The sequence below is a fragment of the Apteryx mantelli genome, chromosome 2, assembly GCF_036417845.1.
Source record: "Apteryx mantelli isolate bAptMan1 chromosome 2, bAptMan1.hap1, whole genome shotgun sequence".
NCBI classification, from domain to species: Eukaryota; Metazoa; Chordata; class Aves; order Apterygiformes; family Apterygidae; genus Apteryx; species Apteryx mantelli.
The window spans coordinates 151,184,202-151,204,927 of record NC_089979.1 but is presented as its reverse complement, the minus strand read 5'-3'; the positions used below and the strand labels follow the sequence as shown (position 1 = coordinate 151,204,927).

The window sequence follows — 20,726 nt, the reverse complement described above, 5'->3', positions numbered from 1 at the left end:
TTTAGACACCAGTCTTCTCTGCTTCCACTGTAGTCAATAAGTAAGTAATTCAAAGCAAAGGCCTTGTTTAGGTGTTCTGGATTGCTCTATGATAATTCCTCCTAATTGTCTTTGGAGAAACACTAGCGAATCCAGGTGACTAGGTCAGGAGCGTGAAAGTTGTGAGGTATGAGTATTCCTCTCAGTTATAATCTGCCCCTGCAATCCCCTTTTATTTTTCTTTCTTTAAAAAAGGGGTGCGTCTTTCCCAGTCGCATGATATTTTTCTACCTATGACAGGAAAACATGTAAGAAGATAGTGTGAAGACTTCATTCTCTCCCCCCCTATAATTACCGAAAAAGAACAGTAACCTCCTTGAGTATCTTTGCCCTCTCCACTCCTCTGCCTCCTTGCAACCTACAATGTAAGGCATCCCTTCCAAAGAATTAGTAAGCGGTATTTCATTGTGCATAGGCAGGGAGCAAGTAATGAGGTTGTGAAAAAAATATGACAAAAAAAATTTTCAAAATGTTAATGAAGTTCTTCATAAAATGTTCAAAAAATCTTGAGAAAAAATATCAAAGATTTTCTTTTCAGGCATCTCTAGTATTTGTCATGTTTCCTGAATGTCACTAGTTGGTTAGTAAAATCAGGTGCATAATATGGAAAACTCCTTCCTTTTATATTTGAATTCAGGTGGACCTGTAATTAACTCAACTTCAGCATTTAATTATTCTTGCAAAATTTCCATGTGAATACAGTTTTAATTGATAACTCTCTTGCAATAAAAGACATTGATTAATAAAATACTAACGGAATATAATCTTAAATCAAAAAAAACCCACTCACAATTCTCAAGGGCTACTGGATTGGAAATGTTGCTCTTGTCAATCATATGTTCAGATACCACTGAAGAAAATTCAATGTTACCCACATTTAAAATGGCAGCCAGAACACTGTACACACTTCCAAGTTCCTGAAAGGTATATTAAAAAGATGTAACACTTAGTAGCCTGACAGATTTGTCACTTTGGTTTGTGTGACCAGCATGCTATTCTGTCGAGCGTGTTGTTTCCTACACCCGGAACAATCACTTTCTCTCACTTGTTGTCTGCCACATGACCACTACTTTTAGGAATACTTTCTTCAGCAATTATTCCCTATTCTGTACTTGGCACAAGTCTCTTTCAAGCGTAAGATCACCCAAAGAGGGCAAGACAAACCACAACCTAATCTCTCTTCTATAAGTGTCTACAAGACAGGATTGACATGAAATAGGGGAAGCACAGAACAGTGGTGAGCATAATCCTCTTAAATGGAAGGAATTCAGAAGTTATTTATATCCACCCTTCACTGTGTCTGCAGGCACAACCTTGGCTAAAACTGTAATACCTAGATCAACAAAAATTTCAAAAATCTCCATCTAAGCTTCTTGGATCATGGAAACAAAGGTGCTCCAGATGATAGCTCTGCTGCAGCTCCCACTGACCTCAACAGAAAAAAGAGTTTCGCTGGGAGAAGAATGAGACCTCACATGGCTCTGATTTGGCAAAGCCATTAACCCTTTAAAGTGTCATTAAGGAATTGTGTACTCACTAAAGCACTTTGGCATGTACTTTATTGAAGCATGTGCCTGGGTTCTACAGATTTCAAATGATTTAGTAGGTTCCAAAAAGGGATTCTGCCTTCAAATAAGACTAATACTAGTCTGCACAGTGAAGTGATATATACAATAAATGATTTCAAGTACTTATACATGACAAAATCATACTTGCAATTCATGAAATAATGCTTTCATTGCAGGTTTGACTTAGATTTGAACTGTGAACTTCAGCTGTGAATTTTCATATGAACTGCGAACATTTCTCAGTATGCTTTATGATCTCTGAGTATTTTCTAAGGTATATCTATAAAGCAGGTTCAGTTTTAAGTTAGGAATCTGGGATACTATATATTCCAAATCAAACAGTAATAATGTATTTTATAAGTTCCATAAGTTTTACAGCAGTTTTATATGAAGCAGTTTTGTAAGTTTGATTAGTAATTTCTGAGGATAGACTTTTCATAATTCTACAGCATTTTATCTCTAATATTTAGTAGTTTGCTGGTACAGTGTCAGGCATCATTTGCTCTGACAAAATCCTTCATTGCTCTAAAAGACCTGATCTTGCTTTCAGCACTTGCAGAAGTTATTCTAGCAGTTAATAAATTAATTATTCCAGTGACAGCAAGACAAACTAGGTAAGCTCACTCTAAAAAAATATGCTCTGGATAATTGGCTCACAGTTTGTCTAGGTTTTAAGCAATAATTTTCATTTTAAGCTTAGGAACACAGATGAAATGCAAAGAAATCGATAACCTGACTTCTACCATTATGTTGTACAATATGTATAGCTGCTGACAATTTTGTGCTCTTTTCCAGTGCATGTTAAATCTGGGCTGATCTGCCTCATACAGAATGGTTCCTGCTCACCCCAGGCAATCCTTTTCTATTAATTTTGCCATGTGGCCTAAAGTAAAACAGTGTGACTTTAAGACAGAAAGTACTGACAGTAGAGCTACCATTAAAGCTTGTCAGTTAAAAATAAATTTAAAAGAGAAAACCAACATTTAGTTCTGAAATCTAATTGGAGTCAAGAAGGTTTTCTATCCAAGTTTTTCTGCTGATAAAATACATACATATATAGAAACTTCTCTGTACACTGGATGAATGTCAAAGCATAAGGCTGCATTACTAAAAAATTCACTTAGAGAAGGAACTCATTCAGTATACATATGGATTAGATAGATATAGATAGATTAGCTAGATTATAGATTAGATAGACATAGATTCAGTAGAGATACAGTATCTTTCTCTCACTGGAAGGAAACAGTGTCTGCACAAACACACTTTGATTTTTGGCAAATAGCCACCGCTCCACCTTGTGGACAACATGAGTTCACCTGGAAGTGCTGGGAAGCATTATGCAGGCACAGTCCAAGAACTCATCAGACTGCTGCCACCATTCGGAAACAAGTCAACCATTCCTCTGCTGTTGGCAGCCTTCTCTGCTAGCTGCTCTGGAAGCAGAGAAGGCAATGCCTCCTTCACAGTTCTTGAGAGATTTACATGGAAAACCCATACAGTCCCGTACAGTTGCCTTGTATCCTGTATTGGAACCTCAATGGGGAGAAAGACTTCTCTACTCCTTCACTCTTGCAATCAATCACTCAGTCTCAGACAGGCTAATTTACCTGTGGAGAATGTAAGACGGGGCTAACATGCATAGGGCTCACACATTATCAGAATTCACTTGCTTATGGTACTCAACCTAGGTCTGAGACTGTGAGGAGTCTACAGGTAAACAGTTTTTCACTGACTAACCACATGGTGGCTTATTGAGTTAGTCAAATGAAGATGCATATGCTAGGAGTGCATATCGTGGCCAATGACACAACTCTAACTGGATCTTCAAAATCTAAGGACAGTCTCTTTCTCTTTTGGATGGGTATCAATCCTTTGTTGTTGCTATCCATCAAACTGAACAAAAGAAAAGGGAGTGCAAACAGACTTGCTGCTTTACACAGTATTAATTAGGGCTTATCAAGGTCTTCTGTGCTGTGACAGAACTGACAGAACTTGAGGAGCAGATAGCTGAATAAATCTGTTCTGATAAAAGTTCAAAGATTTACATTGAAAGAAGCTGGGAATTTTTAACTAAAATGAGTAGTTTTCCAAGAAAAGCTCCATAGAACATACAGTTTTCTCAAAGAAACCAAAACATATGCAGCCTGCAGCACTAATGCTGTATTTCAGAGATACTGCATGGATCATACTCCCACTACTGTTTGTGAGTAATAAAGTCAATGGTAAACTACAGCTGTGAAGCATCACTTCTCCTAAGAAGCGAGAACAAGTGTGCAAGATGGGTGCAGGGTTCCTTCCCCTGCATCCTAGCTCAGAATTCCAGAGGCCTGTTTTTTACTGTAATTATAACAAATACAGACTGATGAGAGGGGTTCAATGGCCAGCAGAGTGATGATATGAGATCATAAAGAAAGAATGGGTTCAGTTTATGTTCAGCATTCAGATTCACCCTAAAGGGAAGTGAAAACTTCACTCAACTTTGCCCCTGACGTCATGAAAATACACTGAATTCATCAAAACTTGGAACAACTCAGTGAATTTTTAAAACTCTCACCATGGACTTCAACTTAAAAAAGAGATAAGGCTCATATTCACAGGCCTAAATTATAGGCTAACAAATAGTCACAACATTGTTTTCTATGCATTTAATTTGCAAAAGCTTTTTGCCCCCATTACTCAGCTATGCTGTGTTCACTGATTTCAACATCTTGTTGACTAATACCATTCTATTAGTTTATCAATGCCTTGATACCTTCAAAAATTAAATGTAGTAATATAACAGTAAATTGAGTATGCAATATCCTAAAGCATAAACACTGCTAAAGGAAGAAAAATAACAAGGGAGATTATTTGAAAGTTTTATGTAAGTTTCTCCTGAGCAAGGTACCTATTAAAGTTCAAAAATAAAATAAATAAATAAAGAAAAAAATAAATAGGCTTATCAACACTCACCTCCAGTGTAAAACCTATGACTTTGAAGCACTGTTCAACTAACTCAAACCGGGATTTATAAAAGCTATTATTCATAAAATCTTGCATTATTCTGAAATGATCATTTTGCAGATATCTGAAAGAGTTGACAGACACAAAGTTAGAACGTAAATGAGACAGAGAATTCAATAACACTGCAATTCTTAGTAATCAATTTATGTAAAAATAAACTGCATTACCTGGGAGGTCTATATTCTGGCAATTTATAATGTGCCAATTTTTTCTTTTCTGCAAGACCAGCATAAATATAATAAAAAATATGGAAATTTTTCTCTCCTCTGAAAAAATACAAACAACAAACTGGGTTAGTAATGCAACAATGTTACATTTACTGAAGACATAGATGCTATTATTAAACGTTATTTTAACAGGCAAGACTTTCATCTCATGCAAACTGACAGAGGGCTCTGAAATCAGCTGTACTTCATAAGTTCATGTGAACTGAACATCCTTGCTGTAGCACAGTGTGTTTGTTTTGAAGCTGCCCATGTGGCTGCTCTGTGCAGCTAAATGCCACCCTGCCTTTGATGCAGTTGGTAGATGCTGGGTCAGATCCTGTATGCTGCCTCACCCACTCTGATTAACTGGGCAGTTTAACCTGCAGATTTTTAAAAAAGCTACTGCCCATGAGAGAGCTGTGCACTCCTGATTCATTTAGTCCAGCATGTTTACTGAGTTCTTTAGCCCTGAACCAGGAAAGCACATGAGTAGGCACTCAGCTAAGGGCCTTATGACGTGTAAAGCTTTGCCTAAAAGTTAGGTGCTCAAACCCAGGACAGACGCCCAAGGTTCTTGTGCATTTTATGAAGAACATCTAGGTGTTTAGGCGGGAATTCACAACCACCACTGAACACTGAGATGTCCAAGTTGGTCACTACGAAAGAGGAAAAAAGGGATTGTGCTCAAATTTCTGGGTTCTGCATGAGCTGAGGTGCGTGCTCCTGCAGCACTTACATGCTTCTGTGAAATGAGTTCAGAGCCCAGTGCACTGGTCCCTGCACAAGGAGAGTTTGGTACCAACTTAGTTTACATATTTTACTGTAGACAATCACTGGATAGAAAACAAGATTAATTCAAGGAGCAGGAGTTGATCCCCATACCTGCTCCCTCAGTGCCCTCTGACTCCTCACTGTGTCCTGATGGTTTGTGGATTGCCTTGGAAAGGTGGGAGACGCAGGCTCAAAATTGCTTAGCGTGAAGTGGGCCTGGAACTTGGGTCTCCCATTTCCTGGGGAATTTAGTCACTGGTTTTCTGCAAAAAGTCATTCTTACTCTCCAAATGAGTTTGGGAGTCATGTTCTCCCAAAAGAGCACAACAGACTCCCTGTGCAGCACAAGTACCAACATGCCAGTTCCCTGCACTGGTGTGGCCGTATGGACCAACAACACGGTGAGCTCAGCGAAGAGGTGAATGCACTGCTGAATGCAAACAGCCTTCAGGCACCCTTGGAAGTTTACATTTCAGCCTCCAGCCTCCTACAGCGTCCTCACACACAGAGCTCGGTGGCATTTTCCTGTGAATTCAGACATCTAAACACCTACCTAAACAGCATTTGAGGCACCTAAACGGTTTGCTGACCTCCTGTTTCAGCATGCTGCTAAAAATAAGCACCAACTGACAGCAACAGAACAAACCCATGAAAAGTTATGAAAAAGTGGGTTTTTTTTTCTGAAAAAGCAGTTTCTGTGATTGTGTTCAAATGGGGGAAAAACAGCATTTCATAAAATTGTCTCTAACTTTAAACTGTCTGTTAAATCATTCTAAATGATACTTAGATGTTTTATATCACAAAGGTACAACAGGCAACAAGGTCATGCAGAATTATAACAAGAGTAAAAATGAGTATAAGATCAGCAAGTGGTAAAATTTAAATCAGTGACAAAATTCCTTATCCTAAACTCTATTTTTCCTATTGTTATTATGACAGAAATAGAGTTGCTAAAATATTTTTATCTGAATACACTATATATTAGGATAGCAAATACATTTCAAGAATTTAAATTCATTGGAAACGCCATTTAATTTCTCTATCATTTTGCATTATGATACATAAAAACACGAGAGATGGATGTATACAGGTTCATAATACTTTTTAAACTGTATTTTATTAGGTGCTCCGAAACTAAAAATGAGCACTTTGCAAACAAAAGCTATAATACTAGAGGAAACATAAAGGCATTTAATCCAAGATATGAATTAATACTAAAAGCTTGGTTCAGACTTCCACAAAGAATTTTATAATTAAACTATTAGAAAGTTTTAAATTCTTTACACATTCGGTATCCTTTTTATATATCACACATGCCTTTTATGGGATTTGTTTAAATAATGAAATAAACAATGAAAAAATATGGAAGTATTTTTCAGTTAGCTTACAGATTTATAAGCTATTCACGTTATTAATTAGAAAAAAATCCAGTACCTTATTCATCCTTCTGTTTTGTCCCAAGATAATTTCCTGCATTACAAGACCTACTCTGTAAACTCCAAATATTATTTTTATACTTACACTGCCTGGTGGACAACTCTGGATTTTTCAAGGAGATACTCTGAAATCTGAGCTCCTACTACAGTGCCACCACAAGTGAATTTCATTTCCAAATATTTTCCAAATCTGCTGGAATTATCATTGATGATAGTGCCTGCGTTTCCAAATGCTTCTACCAGGTTATTCACTTGGAGGATCTTCTCCTGTAGAGTCCTGTTATTAGCCTAGTTATGAAAAAGACTTTGCTGAAAGTTATCAGTAATCATCCCAATATGTCCATTCTTAAATGTTTCTTTCCATTCATAGTCAGTACCATGAAGTGTGACTTTTATTTTGTATTTTTAAAATTCACATTTAGACCTAAGAATATACACCAGACTTTGAACAGGGAAAGAAAGATTGAAGGGAATTTTTTCTTTCTTTCCTGTGTCAGTGAGCAAAACCAACACAATGAAATCCTCACCTACATGTTTAGCTCGATGCACATAACCTCAATGGGGTTACTTCAATACCTCAAGCTGGACATAAGCTTCAGTACAGAAAAGAATGAATGGGGGCATTAACTATTATTTATTCATTATTTATTCTGCTACTCACCTGACATTCTGGCAGCTTTGTTACAGCGAACGAACACCTCAAAGTACAACTGTTAGCAAGGTCAGGCACATCTCACACCTGTGGTACCTTAACTCATTAGTATACATGACTACAGTACTAAAGGTGCTGTGGCACAAGCTAACAACTTTAAACTATGCCTATGTGAGTGTTAGATCATGTTCTCCTCATTTTCACTGAAACTGCAAGTGCATGAACAAGTTCAGAGCTAGCTCACACATGCCCATCTGAGCATGTCTCAGTAAGTAAGTAAAGAATGTAAATGATTTCACAGGAAAAAAAGATTTCACCTAGTATGGACAAATGCAGTCTTTGAGTTTTCATCAATCACACTGACCAATTAATTTTTCTCTTTAGATGCTCAGGTCCCTACCTTTCCATGGATCTCAGAGAGATATGCTCCTGCAGGCTCAAGAAGGCATCAAAATGCAATGCAACCAGTTATTAAAAGTCTTCTTTCTCCCACTGAATGTTCCACTGTTTATATACACCTACCGTTTGATACACCAGACTTTCACAAGCTGACCCAGATGTGGATATCCACTATACTTGTGAATAAAAAGGCACATCATCAGGCCAGTCATTCTAGTGTGAACGATATGGAAAGAAAGGCATGTATATACCATGAAACGCGTCACAATATAGCAATCTGCAGAATTGATGGCTGGCTGAAAGTGATAACACACAGAATTATATGAGCATAGTGGCAATAACAGAGCTAATCAGTTCATGTGCTTCATCATCCTGAGATGGCCAGCCTGCTTTTAGGATCTATGTTAGCATCTGCTTATTGCTGCACTGTCCCATATAGATGGACCATCTTGCTTGCAGCTGACTTGGGAAATGTAAAAATGGCATTTGATTCAGCCGATTATGTTGGTCACTTCCCAGAATGACCATATCCCACTGACAGCAATTTAGTTGTGGAGGGAGGTGGAAAGCTAGAAAATAATTTTATTTAGTACAGTTTGGGTGACCTGAAGACAATCAGAGAATGAAGAAGTCACAGGTCTCGCTGCAATGGGTACCTCCTCACAGGAATACTTCCAAGTGACCCTAGTTCAGGAGGGAGGAAGGGGTAGGTGGATCATCATCATGTTCCAGTCTGTCCTTAAGTACTTCAAAAAATATATTACAGTCTTGGCCCATTACCAATGCCCTGTCTCTATATTCAGTCAATTAGGCCTCAGATATCGAAGCCTCACAGGCACATCCCCTTTGAAACGTACCTTGCCCAGGACAGTGAGCTGCTGAACCAGGAGATGGGCGCTTTGCGTCTTGCCAGCTCCACTTTCTCCAGAAATAACAATACACTGTAGAGGACAAGAGCATAAGTCTGAGCTCACTGCATATCTCTCAGCCTAAAAAAGGTGTAAATATGACACTTGATCTTTACCTGATCCGAGTTGTATGTCACCATGGACTGATATCCTATATCAGCAACAGCAAAAATATGAGGAGGGTTGGCAGTCCGTTTGGCTCCAATATAGAGTTTGGAATGCTAAGTGCAAGAAAAATGAAAATATTACCTGTGTCCCCTTGACACCTCCTTTTGAACTATTTCACTAGATTTTGTTCTATTTTCCAAATAGTGCACAGCATGCTGAGCTTGACAGCAGTGATGTTCTTCACTTGAGTGTCCTGTTACTGAACTAACTATGCCATGGATCTGTATGTATTTAGTACTAGAAGAACTACTAAAAAAGAGCAAGCACAATTTTGTATCATGTCAACCCTGCCTATGCTATGAAACTCAATTAGAGCAAAAATTAGTTACCAGACATAAGGGACCTACTTATAATTTCATTCTATTTGCCTTTCACATCCTCGTAGCATTTTTGAATGATATTGATGGTAAAACTTAGAGAAGACCTTTTCTGCAGCTGCAGTAACTGCTAATAAATAATGGCAAATTTAATAAGACCCAGGCTTTCATATCAGTCACCTTTTGTATACTGGGGGGCAACTTCATAGAAGTTAAAGTTTTACAGAGTCGCTTCTGTGAACTGTCTAATAGATAAATAGCTATGGCTTCCCTAGCTCTCAGGAGGAAGTCCCCCTAGCTTCCACTTTGGTCATTTGTCTCAGTGTAGAAGCTCTCCTTGGGAAGTGGAGGAGGAGGAATGCTCCCTCTCTCCCCCGAGCCATGCAGCCATGTAAAGCCAAATTACTGATGCTGCACGAGAATGGTCTGTGTGGCCTGACATCTTCCTGTTTGGGAGGCAGGGAAGGACATACTATTTTACCCAGTGTGACCACATCTCAGCTAGGCAACCTTTACAAAGAGATTCTTCAGAAGATGCCTCTCTGTCGTACACATAAGATATACCGACCTCCCTATTTTGAGTGAAAGAATGGCATCCATTTTGCTATTTTAAGACTCTCTCCAGCTATAAGACAGGATAACCTGTACAAGTCTCTTGCCATTTCAGAACAACACACCATGGAGGACAAAATACTCTGCTTCCTTAAAGGTCTCTCTTCAGTACACAACATTAGAGCTACCTTTTTTTTTTTTTTTTTTGGTTAACGCTGATGTAAACCAGCAACAACTCTGCTTCAGTCACCTGTAAAACTAAGGTAAACATGATAATCAAGTCCTCTTTCAGATGTGCAGTGTGTTAGCACATAACTCTTTAGTAAACAATGTGACCAGCATTTTGGGGAGTTCATGATGACCTTCACTGTTCTTTTTGCATAAGTAAGAGTATTTATGTGAGTAACACTTCATATTTATGTTTATGTGAGTGGGCAAGATCCACTTGTATAAATGTATAGATATGTACACACGTTACTTCTGAACTAGTTGCCCTTGGCTTCCTTTACACTTAGTGAGGTTTTAAGTCAACATAGCTCATGAAGTTTAGGTGCAGTTTATCTCATCCTAAAATCAAAGATGAAAGTTGGCAGAACAATGACCTCAACATTCTTTTTTTCTATCTATTAATTATAATGGATGACTAGCTCAGAGGTAGCTATCTAAACTTTAGACATGATGTAGACATGTTCTACACTGTAGATGTAAACCTCATGTACCTGAGATGGACCTTTTCCAGCAGTGTCTCATTCCTAGGCTGAAATTCAGCATATAAGGACGTGTGCCAGCATGTTACAGAAGGGGCAATCCTATCGGTAATTCTGTTGTTCAGAGTAAACTCAAATAAATCCTCAAGAACAATATTACTTCATAATTAGCATGAACATTTATATTTTACTGGAAATCAGTACGAGTAGAAGAAGAAAACCAAACCCAGACTTTCACACCTGTGAAGAATAGATGTCTATGTTCCGAAATGGATTGACAGCAATGAGGATGTCCCCTACATATGTGTAGATCTGATCCTTGGCATAACCCTTCTGCAACTGCTCTGTTACTGTATTCTGATGGAGAAAGAATAGGAATATTGTTTCTCAGGAAAAAAGAGTATTAGGAAAATATATAAAACAGAGGAGTGAGGGGGAAAGAGAGGGAAGATACTAATGGTCAGGAATACATATCGTCTGGATCACAAGTGAGTGATACTTTCAAACTGGCATTCATAATTTCTTGTGTCCAGACCAACTTTGAACAATACATATTTACAGATCTCCAAGTGGCTACAGAAATGTTAACTAATAAGTAGTGTTTAATTCAACTAATCAAAGGTTTTTATGTGATAGTCCTGTCTTAAATTCTAACTCTACAACTTCATGTAACTCATCAGGCAAGAGCTATATGCTTAAATTCCTATCTGCCATTGCAGCTTCTCTAAGATTACTCTCAGTTACTGTAAGTCACAGATGTTCAACTGTTTGAATCCCACCCGTGTAAGTAGATAAATATGTTTCTATATTAACAATATTAACAACCAGTCTCTGTTGTGACTGTTCTTTGATGCTGCAAAGCAAGTGCTCCCTAAAACAAGAAAGAAGAGGGGCCCATTAGTGGCATACTAAACTTCTTGATGTACTTTTCCTCAACCTCTTCTACATACAGAGCTGGGGTGAAATTGCCTGGTAAGCTTTCCAATCAAAACAGGCAATAGCTCTGGCTGAAGAAATTCAGAGCAGCACTTAGACTATTCTGAGTTACATATGAAAATGCTTAAGCCTTATTTCCATCAGAGCAGAACCACAAGCATCAGAGGAATACAAAAAACATTGCTTTCCTTCCACCTCCATCTGTTCACAGTGATGTGTGTTGTGTTTTGCTTAATGCAGTGGGGACCTGAATCCTCAGCAGCTGCAAACGTTACATTACCTTCATAGGAAAACATAAGAACGAAACCCTAGTTTTAAGCTTTCTACTGACTTGATAAAATCTTCCCGTTCTGGTTCTGAACCATACCTTGCTTTTGGCCATGACCAGATTTACATTAACAAATTTTTGTTAGGGGAAGGTCTGCCCTTTTTAAGGTAATTTCTTGCACCTATCGCCAAAATCCTAGAAGGCCTCCTGCTTTGCTCCTCTGGTGGGGCTACTTAAACTGAAAGAAGATTTTGAATGAGGGAGATACTTTTGAGAAGCTGCCATTTATATGTGAACAGGGTTATAAACTGGACTGGATTTACAAAAATATCACATAGTCAAATGACGCCTTGAGGAGGCAGGCTTCCTGAGGACTTTCCTGAGAATGCTCCACCTCTGAGGAGATGGGATATACTTCGGGCTTGTCTTGTTTTCTGGCTTCTCTTTAGCTCAGCTTGTTTATACGCTTTACGGCAAAAGATAAAAGCCAGTATTGCTAGCAAATGGCTATTCCTAATATAAAAAATGCTTATATCTGAGCCTTGTGCAGTAGAGGAAAAGTCTGGATTAGTTCAGCTACTATTAATGAAAGATTGAGCTACTATTAACAAGCTCTTGAAAGATGCAAAGTGCCCTGAGGGCTGTGAATATTATGCAGTTTACCATGTCAAGAGCCACTTTTAGTATTCTGGACTGACAAAAATGCAATATATCAAAAAGTTTTACAAATAGAGAATGTGAATTATAGCCTGTATCAGTCCATGGACAGCTCAGTAGAGGAAGGATGATAGACGCTTGCAACTGCTGATGACTCTAAGACCTGCAGATAAAGTGCTGTGGCCTGATTCTTCTTTCTGGTTTTGAAGCATAAAGCTATAACCACAGCGGACTTCCCTCCTCCTTCATGCGTGCTTCCCTGCTCACAGTGGACTCCTTTTCAGACTTGGAGAAACCAGTGAGATTTGTATCAAAATTTTTGTTATCAACAGAAGGCACTGTCAGGTCACAAGCCTCAGCTGACATAAATTGATCTCAATGGATTTCCACACCAAAGTCAGAGAGAACCCAACCTAGGAGGTTACAGAAAGCTAGTTCAGGACAACTCTAGATGTCCAAGCAACATGTGAAAAGGTGCTTGTTCTTGAAGCTGGACCAATTTCAAGTTAACAGATCATTGCCAACTAGATATTTAGCTGGAATAAAATCTAGTGGTATAGATCCAGTTAACCAAATGGTGCTGTAACACTGCACACTCCGAGGCTTTAACTGCAGAGGATGTTTTAGCATTGAGTTGAAACCGCTCCAGCAAATCTCATCTAAAAAGTTTGCTATAAACTGGTAAAATGCCATTGTACACTTACACAGTAAAAGTGGGACAGCATAGCTGAACTTGAAAATCAACAGTCCACCAATATATTTTAATACCTGATCCCCCCACTTTTCAGGAAACCTTGAAAAATGTAAGTGTCTTACCTCATCCAGTACTTCCAAGGTTGCTAAATCATCTACCTCTTCCTGGTTTGAAACTAGTGACTTACTGTAGTTCCCTTTCTTTGTATGAATACGTTCAAATCTAGAAAAGAAAGACATACAACTTCTTGATGTAAGAAAATCCAGAGTAGAGCTTGCATCTGTAAACATCTTGAAAGCAATTCAGTCAGAACATTCCAGGTTTCCATTGTTCTGAACTCAAACACATGAATGTTTGAATAACAGGACAGGATAAAATATTTTAATGTGGTACATTTGGATTTGACCATTGAAAATTCAGTCTGATCCCACAACTGATACCATGAAGAACTTTTTCATTGCACAGATTCCTGCATGATCACATCCCTGCATCAGCTGCAGGACAGGAGGTATGCAGTACAGGGAAAAAAAAACAATAGTTATAAAGCATAGAAGAGACAAACTCTGGCACTTGCCTAGAAAAAGAAAAATGACTCAAATCAACATTCTGGATAGGAAAAAACTAGGGGTGTACAATGGAATAGTATGGCAAGAATGATGTAGCTGAAGCATTTAGAATGGAAAGATTCCCAGGTCAGTAAGGACAGTGCTCTAAAGCCCGGCTGAGATGGTCACACAGCAGTTAAGTGCTACAGAACCACTAGAGTAAGTGAAATACATACTGACTAAGAATTTTCTTGGATTCTACAAGAAAAAATTGTGCAAAACAAGGAAACATTTCAAAACTTCAAAACCTTTTCTTATCATGATGAAACATCAATAAAGTTTGACTTAAAGTGAAATTTTCTTTTTTTCTTTTAATCAAACAAAAGAATCTTATGTGGTCTTATCTAAATTAGCCAGAAAATTCCCAAATAATTGGATTATTCTCTATCCATGAGAAAAGGCATTGTTAAAAAAGGGAAAACAGTAGCAAAGGCAAGATTCATAATTCATGTTACTTATACTTGCTTTAAGAGATGGGGGAAAATCAGGGAAAGGAAAATTGGAAGACTAACAGCAGAGTTCACAGACTAATTCAAGCTGAGATGTGTAGTAAAACATAAGCACAGAAACACTACTATGTAAATCAGACCTCCTGATATGACCTTGCTCCCCTGGATACTGTATGTAGAAAGGCAGCTCTCAAACACGCAGGGAGTGTGTAATTTGGTAAACTGAGATAGCAGTGAGACTGTGGTATGTGAAAAACTATCACTTTTTACCTTGACTCCAGACACGAGAAACCCTTTATTTAATTTTGGCATTTGTATGTAAGGCAAGAGTGAAAGCAGACAGGTGTTTTCTACCCAGGCAAGACCTTTAATATACAGTGAACACAGGACAGGAGAAGGAGGGCAGCTGCACCAAGGTGGAAAGCTGCAATGAATAATCATCACACTGACAGGACAGGGTAAGAGCCTCCTGAACCCTCATGGTAAGATCTACTACAGAGTTTAATGAGTTGTATCTCTTCCACTAACAATACCCACTTCATGGGTGCTGCTTCAGTTCACCGATGCAGGATGCAGATGCAGAAAGGCAAGCAGGCACTCACTTAGCAACAGTGCTCCCCAGGACTGCACTGGGGCTGGAAGAAAAGAGCACAAATGATGCCCTCCCAAATTATGAGTGCCATCAAGATCAGAATGATGGAAGTGCAGGCACATGTGCACTTCATATAGCACTTTTTGCAACTTCTCTTGACTATAATGATCATTCCCTGAGGGTGAGAGAATGACTCATCCTCAGCCTGGTGCCAGTAACGGAGCAGTTTCTTCCTCCCTTAGGCAGGTGCCAGGTACCACTGGAGTCTTTCCATTGTCCATAGTGCAAAGGCAGGAGGTCCAGACCCACCACAACTGACTAATTCTGCAACCTTAATTTCAAGTCATGAACAGGTAAGACATCACTGCAAGATCCAACACCACTCCATGCTCTCTGTGCCAACAGACCAGACCAGCACCCAGCGTGGAGGCTAAGGACGCACAATGAACAATGTGGTCCCACAGGGTCTACATTCCCCCAGTGGAAGGAAGGGATCAAGTCTTGCCAGTTTTACCCCCAGATATTTTGCAGACCACTCTCAGTCAGTCAATCATTGTGACCCTGGAGTTGCATGGGAAAGCAATCAGTTTCCAAATACTGTCATTCCTTCAGTAGTTAATACAGGACAAAAAGCTAGTTGTAGATTTAGTGGTAAGGATGATGGTAAGGTTGTGACAGAGGTAAAAAGCAGTTGTAATACAGCACCAGAGCTTCATCACTGCCTTGCAACACAGAACATGCAATACATGGGCCTATTTCCATAATAGCAATGCTATTAGACAAGGAAATATTTAGGAAGAGAGGTCTGTACATGTGTGTAAACAAGAGGCTGCTTTTGCTCCAATAAATCCATAACTGGGTTGTAATTTGGTATGTGTTTAAATATGTTGAAGCAGAAAACACACAGGAATACAGACAAGTAGCATCCAGAGGGATGGGTTTGATGTAAAGCAATTACACTTCTCCTAGGTCCAGTCTTTTTTTGGAATTCTTTCCTTTTCCTTTAGAATCCATTTGTACTGCAAGAGCTGCCCTGGTAGTACTGTATCTTTGCAAAAACACTGTGAGACAATGTTTGGTTTTATGTGCCCCCAGATTGTATTAAATAGCATTTGGTAATATAAAGATTTAAATTAACTCTTCAACCTTGTGTGGTCTGCTGCTTCTTGATTTGCATTTACCAGCTAAAGGATGTTTTACTGCATGCAAACCAGAGTTGCAGACAAAATCCTGACCCCTACACAGAAATCTCTCCCCTTTACAACCCATATTTCTATTCATACCTCCATCCTTTTTAACAGAGTCACTTTAAAATTTACATTTGAACAGTTGAAGCAAATTCTTTTTAGTTCCTGCATGAAGGTCATTTTGCGTCAGAGGATGCATCTAATATTAGCGTGACTTTGAGAAGGACCTATTGACACGGACAGGAGGGAAAGATGGGGGAACTGCAGTATTGTTTTAAGCTCTGCTGTTCTATTTTTCCTTTGCCCAAGAAAGACCCAAAACAAGACATCTGTCAAGTTATGTTTTCCATTTCTGGTGGAATTGTCACACACCAAATGCACATTTTTTTAAAATCTAACTGCATCAGTGAAAGAGTGATATTTCCCAAGATTTGTTTCAACTACCATTTTTCATTTAATGTAGGAAGGTAACAACTGCTTTGCAGGAAGGGAGGGGAAAACTCCAGTCATGGAGGTTTTTTTGTTTTCGAACATTTTATTTTCTCCCCCCTTTTAAGAAAATGATCTCTATTTATGCCAGAGAAGTTTAATTACATAAAATTGATTCTCATATAATCCTGTTCAGCTGACATTATGAGAACACTAGTGCTTGTTAAACCAGATTATATTTTCTGTTTTCAGAGAACAGCAGAGGCAGTTTTGCAGAACAGCTAATATTTTTCTGCTTTGCTGTCAAAGGGCACAGAACCCTCAAGGGCAGTTATACTGCTTCACTTGCTAAAACTCCAACCACTAAAAAATAAACCACATCAGTGCTGTTGACATCAGTGCTGAAATTTCATTATCATCACACACATGGACATTGTGAACTGAAATAACTACGTTCCTCTGTTTTGTTCAGAAATTATTTGTTGGAGGCATTAAATCCTACAGCCATGTTCAACAAGCAATTCACGCAGCTAAAGGCCAGATATATCAACCCAGTATGGACTAAAAAAATGAGTCAAAGCAGCATTGTTTCTTTGAATCCCCCTATACACCCCTCCCCCTCATCCTTATCTTTCAAGATTCAATCAAATCAAAATGAGGCAACTGCAGCTTTTTCTTCCTCAATTTGTCAGAATGTATTTAAAAGATTTCTGATAGTTCCAAAAATACCATGAAAAAGGAAGTGTGACTCACGATGCCCTGTTGAACTCTCTGCCAAAACTGGTTTGAGAATCATCTATAGACTAAGAAGTGACAAGAAAAGGGCTGGCCTTAGTCTGGCGGTAAAGATGACATTAAAAATAATCAAGTTTTTTTGTAACATGAAGGTGGGAACAGCTGTACTCCCCCAGCAGTTACAAATATCATTGTAAGTGATGAACAGAAAAGAAGCAACACAGTGAAATCTGTACAGGATCAGTCATTGCTGTTCTTTTTTTCTGGAGGCTGCACAGAGCAATCTTAATTCACCTTTAAAATCAAAATTCCATCTGCAACAGATGAGTCTGTTGAAATATGCTGAAATAAAACTCTATTAATATATCTATGTAAAATCTGTACCTGAACTTGGCGAAATGTATTGATAGATTCCAGTTATGTCTGCACAATGTTTTACAGCCAGAGCTGTGCTCACTCTGTGTTTAAGAGATTTCACAGCGTGAGCTCCAGTTTGATGGAGCTGTGCTCAAGCTTAATATAGGCAATCTTGTTGAGAGAACAGCGCTGCCAAACAGAGCCACAGGGCTTTCGGTTCAGGGGTGGCCCATGTCTGGCCAGTTGGGTCATGTGTTGTTCAGTACAGTCTGTTTGCCAAAGTCTGTGCTGGTGTACCACACTCTGCAAAAATGCAGACTACTGGTCCTTTATAATAGGCTCAAGAAATGACTGTATCCCTGACAAATCTCAGGGAAAAATATGTGTTTTTAATTGAGCAAATAGGACATCTCTAAAAGGACTCTTTGGGACTGGTTCTTTACTGCCCTCATGAGCCAGGGCCATACTCTAAGTTCAGCATCATACTGAGAAGAGTGTGCGGAAGCTCCTAAAGTGAGCCATGCCATGAGGCATCCTGCCTGCAGGCTAAATCAGTTGCTCAACAAGTTGACTGATGCTACTGTAAAATAGCAGTTGCAGAGAATTCCTCCCAGAAGGTCCTGGAAAGAAACTGGAACCACATTCCTAACCTGCTAAAGAGATGTGTATATGCTAGGAGCATGTGAGATTGGAGACCTACTTACTCTGAGGTCTGTGTTGCCAGATACTCTGTATTGCTTCTAAAACCCAAGAGCTGTTTGTAGCATAGCCATCCTACATAGGAGTGTCCTCAAAGCAGGAATTCCTTCTCCTTGTTGGTATAACAAAGTTCACATTGAGTTACAGGGTAGAGGAAGAAGTGGCTTGAAGTGTTCAAGGATTAGCCTGGAACTCCAACATCTCATATTTAATCCCCTGCTTTGCTACAGATTTCATATGATGACCCTGACCAACTCAGCACTGTGACTCTGTGAGCTAATTTACTCTGCTGCTCTTATTGCCTTTGCCAAGCTACTGTGGTGATCTCCTACTCTACACTACAGCCTGCTCTGCAGAGCTTAGCTGGAGGGATTGCTATCAGCTGATTTCAACTGGCAGGATGAGTCAGAGAGAGAGGGAGAGAACACCCAGAAAATAAGCCACACAAGCCTGGGCTGTAAATCAAGAAAAGCCATGGAAGGCAACTGTAGTTTTCTCCCTGTTTTTAATATTGGTGAATAAATTGACAACCACCTTTAAGCATGTTACTATGAACTTACCTCCCTGATGTTTCCAAATAGTTAAACAGAGCAGCTGTTCAACATCTTGTCACTAGATTTCAGTGCTATCCCTATATGGTCAATGCAGGACAAACTCTTAGCAGGGTAATTCAGCTCACCCAAAAGTCCTTGCTCTGAATCACTTTGAAGCAGAATGAGTCTCTTTCCTATATTTATTTAGAGGGCTTATGAAGATCAGCCTCTTAAACTGGGGACCAGAGTCACTTGCTGAAATCTAGGTGCGGGAAATATCCCTCATGTATGCAGCTCATTCTCAAATGAGTCATAATTCCCAGGAAATACAAGTTGTACTAATCACTGCATATTTCTGCAGATATTATTGTAAAAGCAGTTAAGATTAGGACAGCTAAACAACTCAAGACACAAGTATTACAAGCCTGACTGTCAGGTGTAAATGCGACAGTTCTGAAGGCCATTTCAAAGACAGCTATTTCTGTTGGAAAGTAAAACTCTTAACAATGCAATTTTTTTCTCACTTGGCCTAGCAAGAAGTGTACTTTTAGAATAGTTTTGGGGTACATGCTGCATCACTCACAGCTAAAAATTATTTCAATTACCAATTATAAATTTTAATAGCTACAATAGGACTTATAAGAGTCACATTATAAGTATGTGATTGAAGGATTGGCTAAAAAGGAGGGGAAAATTAAGCAGTGTCAAAAGGTGAACTATCAGGCTTAAATAAGGTTATTGCATCTTCATGATAGAATTTTTCCTATATTTTTATTAAAGATCCCAGAATAAATGCCATCATCGTGCTTTTTGTGTCATCATCAATACAGAAAGGAATTGGAATACTGTACATAAAGAGCTAGGTGGTCCTGAGGACTGGAGTAACAGATATGGGGTGAAATTTCCTTGTACAAACCTCAAGATCATCCTACCAGTATGTAATGGAAATTATTTTTTCTATGAGTTGGTAGTTCATCAATTTGAAAAGACTGAGGAAAAGAAGTATCAAGATGATTACGAGTCATGAACTACTCTGAAAAGAGGCAAACAGGCAAACACCATTTTGTGATGCTGTGCACTGAAATAGGCTTTTCTTGCCATACCCATGATACAGGCAATTGCTACTGAAGCCCAGGGCCCTCGTGGTGAAAATGACTCTGCTCACAATGAATTTACAGTTCAGTGAGAGCCAAATGCTAAGCAGCAAAGCCACAAGTTAAACACATTTAGTGTGCATCACAGAATCACAGAATACTTGAGGTTGGAAGGCACCTCTGGAGATCATCTGGTCCACCCTGCAGGGGTCAGCTAGAGCAGGTTGCCCAGGACCATGTCCAGTTGGGTTTTGAATATCTCCAAGGACAGAGACTTTGCAACTTTTCTGAACAACCTATTTCAGTGTTTGATCACACATAAAGTACAAAAGTGCTTTGTATGTTTAAATAGAAATTTCCTGTATTTCAATTTGTGCCCATTGCCACTTGGCCTTTCACTAGGCACCACTGAGAAGAGTTTGGCCCCATCTTCTTTGCACCCTCCCATCAGGTATGTATACACATTGATAAGATCCCCCAGAGCCCTCTCTTCTCCAAGCTAAACAGTCCCAGCACTCTCAGCCTCTCCTCATTTGAGAGATGCTTCAGTCCCTTAATCATCTCTGTGGCCCTTCGCTGAACTCACTCCAGTATGTCCATGTCTGTCTTGTACTGTGGAGCCCAGAACAGGACACAGCACTACACATGTCTCACTAGCATTGAGAAGAGGGGAAGGATCACCTCCCTCCACCTGCTGGCAAAACTCTGCCTATTGTAGCCCAGGAGGTTGGTGGCCTTCTTTGCAGCAAGGACTTATTGCTGGCT

General features: G+C 39.2%; 1 protein-coding gene across 1 annotated transcript in view; it reads right to left on the bottom strand.

Annotated features, from left to right (window-relative positions):
* MYO3A (myosin IIIA) overlaps positions 1-20,726 on the bottom strand; it is a 134,896-nt gene that overhangs the window by 58,084 nt on the left and 56,086 nt on the right. The window contains exons 10-17 of the mRNA XM_067291809.1: positions 13,404-13,503; positions 10,967-11,083; positions 9,099-9,203; positions 8,932-9,015; positions 7,109-7,311; positions 4,778-4,876; positions 4,560-4,674; positions 830-956 (exon numbers count right to left, since the gene is read on the bottom strand). Of these exons, the coding sequence (XP_067147910.1) occupies positions 830-956; positions 4,560-4,674; positions 4,778-4,876; positions 7,109-7,311; positions 8,932-9,015; positions 9,099-9,203; positions 10,967-11,083; positions 13,404-13,503 (950 nt within the window). The remainder of the gene's footprint in view (positions 1-829; positions 957-4,559; positions 4,675-4,777; positions 4,877-7,108; positions 7,312-8,931; positions 9,016-9,098; positions 9,204-10,966; positions 11,084-13,403; positions 13,504-20,726) is intronic.